The sequence below is a fragment of the Seriola lalandi genome, unplaced genomic scaffold (assembly GCF_002814215.2).
Source record: "Seriola lalandi dorsalis isolate HSWRI2012SDOR001 ecotype SW California unplaced genomic scaffold, Sedor1 jcf7180002054980, whole genome shotgun sequence".
Lineage (NCBI taxonomy): Eukaryota > Metazoa > Chordata > Actinopteri > Carangiformes > Carangidae > Seriola > Seriola lalandi.
Window position 1 is genome coordinate 348840 of NW_019525530.1, and position 8339 is coordinate 357178.

Genomic DNA, 8339 nt, shown 5'->3' on the forward strand with positions numbered 1-8339 from the left:
GGCTTCCTGGTGGAGTAAAGTCCTGTCTGGCTGTGTTGCTTTGCGGTTATCTCCCTTGTTCTCCTCACAGAGTTAGCTGTTCCATGCTAACTCTGCTACAACTCCTGTTGCTTGGAAAATCAGCTGGCCTTGTGTGGTAGCTGCTGATTCTGAAGAGGATTTGGTTCACTCACAGTTAATCCGAAGCAGGTCGCTGTTGTGGAAGAGAAGAGTGTTTGCAGGCTGCTGTGAGCAGGCCGGCGAGGGAGAGCTGGTTTCTCAGGTAGCAGAGCTGACCTGGGCTGGGGCCTTGTTGCCCTTTGCAGAACCGAGAGGAGAGGGCTGGAGCTGCTCTCCAGAGCAAGCCAAGAAGGGAAGAGAGAGAGAAGGGGTCTAGAAGACTGGTTTTGTTTGGTGACACCCTTGGGGGTCACATGTCACACGCTGGCCCACACTGGCTGGCCAGTGGGGTCCGAGGGGGGGAAGGGTCATCCCCAGGTGTGAACCGTGAGGAACTGTGGGGTGTGAATTCCTTTGTCCAGTGGAGCAATGAAACATTTGGTCTATTGAATGACTGAGTCCCAACAACAGTAAAAAGACCAGCTAAGACAGCTACAGTGGCTCAAGCACAAGGACCAAACCGCAGAAGACTGGCCGCCACTTTGCCTGAGCAGCTTGATGGAGATGCCTGCAGAGAAGCCATATCATCCCTCATTCACTCTCAGGATGAAGCAAGTGTGTTTCAGAAGATGAAGATGACCTTTCAATATCGCCAAGACCTAGTGCATGACCCAAAGAGAACCACAGATGTCTTTAAAACATTTCCACGGTTTTTAGATGTCAAAGGGCTGGTGAGTTGTCCATTTCATTTATTAACACTTAATTGTTTTGTTGCTTGAATGTAAGTACAATTCTCTTCTTTTTTGAATCTTGTTTATTTACATGCTTATATGATCAACAGCTGAATCAAGACTTCCTTCTGCTGTTTGGACCTGAAACGGCCTCCAAGATGCTTGAGAAGTGGGACACAACATTCAGGCCCTAGGTCATCAATGAGGCCAAACACCTAACTCAGTCAGTTGAGCTGTGCCGACTTCTAAAAGCTGCTGAGAAACTGACAGAGAACGATGACACCAGTAAGCTAATTGACATGATTGATTTTTATTCCTAACAAGAAGTACTTGTTACTTTGTGTGTTCTAACTTAATATGGCTTGTTTCACCCCATTTCCTCCTGATAGCCTGGGACAGTGATATGGCTTCTCTGCTGCTCCTTCTCCATCTCCTGCCCCCCACAGCTGGACAGAAGAGGACCAAGATAAGCCCCAGTGATGCAGTGGACAAAATGTTGCACTTTTGCAAGGTATCTTTATTTATTTATTTTTTTTAATCCAATTAGCTAGTATTTTATGTGTATTAACTCGACACAAACACACACACACACACACACACACACACACACACTCACTTTGTCGTGGCTTGTTTAACAACTCATGTGTTTCTGGTGTACAGATCCAAGTGAGCAGTTAAAACCTGACAGTGTTGTTATGTTTCTGTTTTCAGTCATGCTGCAGCTTGGATGAACACCTTCGTGGAAGAGATGGCAGACAACCATACATCCTTGCTGTTGGTCGAATCAGGAACAGGATTGACACCTTCTACATTGTTGTGGACAAACAGCTCATCCCATGCCAAGCCACTAGCTCTTTGGGTGCATTTGATGAACTGTTTAAATTCCACTACGTGTTCAACCTGTCATACGATGAGTACCTGGGCCAGCTCTTCACCTTCGTGCAAACAACAGTCTACAATATTGATGTAGCAGCAACAAATGAGTCTCCCAGACTTCGTGAGTTTCGTGCTAAAGTCTTCAACTGAGGTACTTAAATGTTTAAGTGTTTCATTTGTCAGGCTATGCATGATCCCTGCCAGTCCTTGATCTCTCATCTAAGACTTGATCACAGTTTTTATCCTAGCACCAGGTTTAAGTTAGTTTCGTTAGTTAAGATCGTTGTAGGCGTCAGTTTTCAACATATTGTTGAGTCCAGATCCGTATATAACCAAACAGGACTCGCGCATTCGTTTGATGAAGTATGCAGGACAACAGATAAAGTTCAACACGTCTAATTTATTAAAAGTATAGTCAAGCATATAAGTTTGAGATTGCTTACAGAGCTCTGGACCACCCTGCTCTCATCTCGCCTGTATAAGAAGCATGCAGTACTTTCTTGTTTCAGACATTCATTTTTATACAAACATTCTCTGTGTAACAGGGTCACTCCACCTCTTCTCTCCTCACACCATTCTGACCTGAACCTGTTATCTAAACATGTCGTACTTGTACTTTCTTGTCTGTCCCTGTACATCATTCTGCAATCTCAAACGGCAATCAGGGTCACAATGTTTAATGTTCCCATGTCACAATGTTCAAAAACAATCATAATCATCAGTTTAAGACTGACTTGCTTTTTAATCATACAAAGCATGCAGTAGTAAAAATAACATATCCCTTCAATATTCAGGTTTTAAAAAACATTTAATTAGTTCTCATCAGAAGAATTCTAGTCAAAGTGGAGATGCAGCAATGCCAGCGTAATTTCTAACTAATTTACACGTGCTCCAAGATACCTCAGAAGTTGCTGGAACAAGTGTCATGCAAAACCCAGAGTCTAAGGCCCTCATTTATCAAACGAACGTACGGAAGAAAACTGTGCGTACGACTGTTTCCACGCAAACTTCGGCATTTATCAATTTGGACGTGAGCGGACGCTACGATCAGATCTCACGTCAGGTCTGAGCTCGTGTACGCAAATCTGGATTTGCGGTGCAGCACAGCAAAATCTGTCTGAGTCTGAAAATAATTATTAAACAAACCTCAGCTGTCATTATCATGTCACATATTTAGAACAGATCAAAACGGATAAAAAATTAGAATTTTAAAAAAGCCCACGTTTTTTTACTGATACCACTTTTTTGTACAATAAAACAATATGATAGGCTAAATAGCCTAACATGACATCTAATTATTGCACATTAAAATTTGAAATAATAATAAATACAAGCAGAAATGTGTGTTTGCAAATTAACTCATGGCAAAATTGTGTAATTGTTTTTTGTTTTTTCCGATGGGTGTGACACACCTGGAACAACAATTAGAAGCGTCTGGTGAGATAATCATTGTTGCACTGTGGTTGGTCAGATGTTAACTCACTCCCCTATTTAAACAGATGCTTTGACAGTTATCAAATCATAACGATGGCAGAGTTGCTTGTTTTGGAGGAACAATACGCGCGTGTCAGACGTGAGCGCGTTTTCAGAGACCGCAGGGATCTCCTCATGGAGAGTGATGCTTGGCTGATAAGTCGCTTTCGGCTCCCAAGACATGTCATCATCGAGCTATGCAACCATTTAGATGTCCGTTTGAAGAGGGAAACCAGACGGTCAAACGCCTTACCTGTACCCGTCCAGGTGCTCGCCACGCTGGGGTTTTTGGCCACCGGGACCTTTCAGCAGGAGATCGGGGACAGGGCTGGAATCTCCCAGCCAACCATCAGCAGGACGATGCCAGCAGTGTCTCCCGAAAGTACATTCGGTTCCCATACAATGATGCCCAGCAATCTGTGATTAAAAGGCAATTTTATGAGATTGCTGGTTTTCCAAATGTGGTTGGAGCAATTGATTGCACTCATGTGCGTCTGAAGGCACCATCCATGAATGACTATTCATTCATCAATCGCAAAAACTACCACTCTATAAATGTACAAGTGATTTGTGATGCCAAGCTATCACTTTTAAACGTGGTGGCCAGGTGGCCGGGGGGAACACACGATTCTTTTATTTTTCAAAACAGCTGTGTTGGCGCGCGGCTGCAGGAGGGCGCACTGCAGAGCCAAAGTCATCTCCTCGGTAAGTAACTACCCTAGATAAATTGCATTAACTAAACAAGGTGTCAGATAATTAACATTTTGGTATGGTTCTTCTAGGTGACAAGGGTTATCCTCTCACGGAATACCTTATAACCCCGCTGGCTAACCCTGCTACAGAGCAGGAACGCAGATTTAATAGTGCGCACACACGCACACGGGTCCATGTGGAGCGCTGCTTCAGGTTGCTGAAGGGCAGGTGGCTCTGTCTTGGACCAGCAGGAGGAACGCTGTTGCATACCCCAGAAAAAGTGTGCGACATTATTATGGCCTGTTCAGTTTTGCACAACATTGCATTAGTGAATGGTGTGCCTTTTGATGTGCCGGTGCAGCCAGATGAGCCAATGCCCATGGAACCTTGGCCAGTGCAGCCTCCACTGGGGGCTATACGGAGGAGACAGGACCTCATTCATCGCTTTTAAAAGTAAAGTAAACCTTAAACTCTTGCAAATGCTCTGCAGTATTTAATCAGTAATGTAAAGTAACTTCAATAATCTGTTTCATTTCCTCTATCTTGTCAGTTGTGCACCCATTTACTTTAAGTTTTAAAAGTGTCCCTCCCGGGGCATCGTGTAGCGTAGTGGTTTAAGCAGGCGCCCCATGTGTAGAGGCTACAGTCCTCGCTGCAGTTGGCCCCGGTTCGAATCCCGCATCGGACGGCCTTTCGCTGCATGTCATTCCCCCTCTCTCTGTTTCCTGTCAATCTCCACTGTGCTGTCCATTAAAGGCATAAAAGCCCAAAAAAATATACTTTAAAAAAAAAAAATTGTCCCTCCTATGTTAATAATCTTCTTAAAAAAATACCTTGTGCACTTTTCACTCTCCTTTATTTCCCGTTCCCTGCTTCTTAAAATTACACCCTGGCTTAAAATTTCTGCTAATGTCGACATTTCTGTTTTGACTTGTTTAATTTCTTCGTTAAAATCCATCCCTTGCTGGTTTAGTTTAAAATAGTGCTGTAGTCACTTCTGCAGTCCCATCATGGACCTCTTTTCCCTATCTTTTTTTCTTTTGCCTGCCAGTCTAAAAAAAAGTCTGGGTCTTTCCCTTCACCATCTCCCACCAGTGTGCTTGTGTATCGTACAAGTCTTGAAGGCTCTGCCACTCCTGATACTGCTCCCTGTATTGACTGACTAAGTCCTGATCTTCTAACAGGGAGCAGTTGAGTTTCCACAGACCACTTCCTGATGTCACACCTGAAGAGAGTGAAAGGGTGCAGGAGAGCATCTGGTTATCAGAGAGGAAAACAGGGTTCAATCTAGCATCGGTTGGTGGGCAATCCCGTGTAAAAACATTGTCTATGCGAGAGGCTCTGGTGCCATCATCACTGAACCAGGTGAAGCCCTCCTCTCTGGGATGCATGGTTTTAAAACAGTCCTGAAGTTTAAAATCCCTGCATATGCCCTGCAATAAAGCCGATGTTTTATCAACTTTAAGATCTTCCCCTGTTCTTTTCTTATCTTTTCTACTTAAAATGCAGTTAAAATCACCCCCTAAAACCAAAGGTGCTTTCCCTAGCATGTGGGACTGCAAGTCTTCTAAAAGTTCATACCTGTCATTCTTTTGGTTAAAGCCATAAATATTAAGAAGCTTAAAATCCTGTCCCATAAAAGTCAAGTGTGCTAAAAGTGCCCGTCCGTCTCTCACCACAGTGCTGCCCTTCACCAGAACCTGTGGATTATTGATTAAAATGGCCACTCAATCATTTTTGTTGTGATTGGAACCACTCCATATGGATGTTTGTGGCCACATCTCCTCCCACTGTCTGTAGTGTTTTAAAAACGGTATGCCACATTCCTGCATTAAAAACACATCTGACTGAACAGAACCATGAAAGGATAAAACACTTTGGGCTCTAACTCTGAACTTCATACTTCTCACATTGATGGTTGAGAAGGTGAGTGTCATGAGTATGGTTTAAAAGCAACAGGTATGAAATCTTAAAAGACTAAAAAGGGATTTAATACGTTAAAATGATTAAAAAAGGCAACTAGGATATTTCTTGTGAACAGAGCTCTTCCTTTACTCCTACAGGTGGAGGAGGAGGAGGGGGTTGAGCTCCATCCCCTGTTCGAATTTTGGGGGTTGGCCTTGGAACCAAGTTTGCATTCATTTTTGAGTTCTTTGGGGTTGATTGCAGAGCTACGGTTAGAAATGAGACCTCATTGGGTGAATTGGAGGGGAAGATTCTGGGCTCCTCCACAGATGAACTGTCTGAGAGAGTTCCAACTCTCCCCCTCTTCTCTGAGACTGCAGGAGACTCAGAGGACAATTCTGATGCCGGCCTCTTTCTTTGCTGGGCATTGGGGAGGGCGGCATCATTGCTGTCATCTTGTGATTGGTCTTCATCACTTACTATACCAGCTCCGCCCCCTTCCTGCATCAGCCCATCCTCCTCACCACTTTCCATTGATGGGGCTGTTGCAGGGCCTTCCCCCTCTCCCGCCTCTCCTGATCCTTCTTCTCCAATCACAGGATTTGGTGGGAGATTTGAATTTTCCTGCCCAGCCTCTTCAACCTGTTCTCTATGTGCTTTATTTGGTCCTCCATTTTGTTCATTAATCCTTGCTCCTTTTAGTTTGTTGGCAAAAGACTTTGGGCAATCTCTGAAGAGGTGGTTCAACTCTCCACAGAGATTGCACTTTCTGCCATTGGTACACTCCTCAAAAGTGTGCCCAATTTCTCTGCATTTTCCACAAAATGCTTGCTTGCAAGCTTCTACCAGGTGCCCATGCTCACCACACTTGCGGCAAAGCTTGGGCTGACCCTGGTAGTGGATGTAGCCCCTGTTGAATGGGGACCCTCCAAGCGCAATTCCAAATGCCATCCTCATCTCTCACTTTGGTAGCCTGGCCTTTAACGGTGCAAAATCTCCCCAACCAAACACAAATGTCATCTGCGTTCACTGTCTCATTGAAAAGTCTGACAATAACTGTCCTCAAAGCATTATCAGTCAATTTCTCCACACTGAACACAGAATTATTATTCAGTTGCAAGGTCAAAATACAATTTAAGTCGCTTGCCGTAAATCCCAGGGTTTTCTGTATGAGCTTCCTGGAGAAGTCAAGCCTCGACATCTCCAGGAGCTTTCCATCCTTTTCTTTGAATTTAAAACGGACACTGTGGTGCCTCCACGTGCCAGCATGGTTGGCTGACATGGTGGAGGCACCACAAACTAAAAGCAATAAAAGCAAGTAAAAGCCAATAAAATACCACTAAACAAAGTACTAAAAACAAATAAATAAGTAAAAGAGTATCCTCAAGGCAATAAAAGAAATGTAAAAAATACTTACCTTTTCGCAATTGGCCTGGTCACAATGTTTTCTCCGGCATAAAGGAGGTAGGTTATCCTTTGGGCCAATGAATTCCTTTATGATTAAGATATGCAACTACAAAGAATCTGAAAATCTTTATTGAAGGAATTAAGTCAATTTCCTCCAAGGAGACAACAGACAAAAATTTAACCACCAATAGGAGGCGATCGCAGTCTTAGCCAAAAGGCCAAGACGCGATAAACCCCCAGTGTTTGATGTCCAAGTTACACTGTTGGCACAAATCTCACTAGTCGCGGTTTCCTGTTTCTGACACAAGCGTGACACTGGCTGCTTTTTAGCACTTCCGCCCAAGCTCTCCATTGTGCCGCCCTCATTTGTGATGTGGACAGCTTTTTGACTTTTCACAAACTCAAAGGGCTCCGCCGTTAGGCAAAGTCTACCAAAAATAGCTTGGACTCATTGCTGTTACTCTCAACGGAAGTCTTTAGTAAAAGGCAAAAGACTTGTGCGTCATGAAGAGAAAGCAGAGTCAGTACAGCCCCTCGCTTCAAGGACAGCCTAGGAGTCTATTCGCCACAGTCACCACCATCGCGGTAGGCTTGTCTTTGCTTGCCACCTAACAAGTCCCGTGACTCGCCAGTGCCATATTGTCACAGGCTCTATCCAATGGGGTTGTGGAGGAAAAAACTTGAAGTTATCAGGCGCCAATGAGCAGCCACAAAAACACAGGGAAAAAGTGTTTGACGGGATTCGGGCAGCATTTCCTCTGTTTCCGCTTTATCGGCCAACAGTCAACATTCCAAATCTCACTGCGTTTTTGGAGTCTTTGTCTAAGCTGCTGATTGTGTGCTGCACTAGCACTGGTAAGGTTGTGTGCTGCACAAGCACTGGTCAGGTTGTGTGCTGCACAATCACTGGTCAGGTTGAGTCCATCATTTCAAAGAGTGACCCCACCGTTCTTCCCCCTTGTATTGACCTTTGTTAATTTTGAAATCTCAGTTTCTTCAGGTGAGTAACAAAACCAGTTAATGCGACCATCTTCTCAAGCAATGTGAAGCCGGCGCCTTCCCGACTTTGAGAAGGCGCTGTGTTCTTTGGGGGCTTTTCTTTTTGCTCGTAGCATGCCCATCGACAACACTGTTTGAATGGGTGCAGGGAGAATC

General features: G+C 44.3%; 1 protein-coding gene and 1 non-coding gene across 2 annotated transcripts in view; one reads left to right on the forward strand and one right to left on the reverse strand.

Moving 5' to 3' along the window:
- The window catches only part of LOC111647047 (uncharacterized), a 5451-nt gene extending 3595 nt beyond the window's left edge, over positions 1-1856 (forward strand). The window contains exons 3-7 of the mRNA XM_087171226.1: positions 654-830; positions 941-1017; positions 1155-1341; positions 1491-1496; positions 1542-1856. Coding sequence (XP_087027352.1) covers positions 654-830; positions 941-1017; positions 1155-1341; positions 1491-1496; positions 1542-1856 — 762 coding nt within the window. The remainder of the gene's footprint in view (positions 1-653; positions 831-940; positions 1018-1154; positions 1342-1490; positions 1497-1541) is intronic.
- A 5740-nt stretch (positions 1857-7596) lies between these two features.
- LOC111647055 (U5 spliceosomal RNA) lies at positions 7597-7708 on the reverse strand. Its single transcript, XR_002760006.1, has one exon. It is a non-coding gene; the product is annotated as a U5 spliceosomal RNA (small nuclear RNA).
- Positions 7709-8339: the final 631 nt, after the last annotated feature.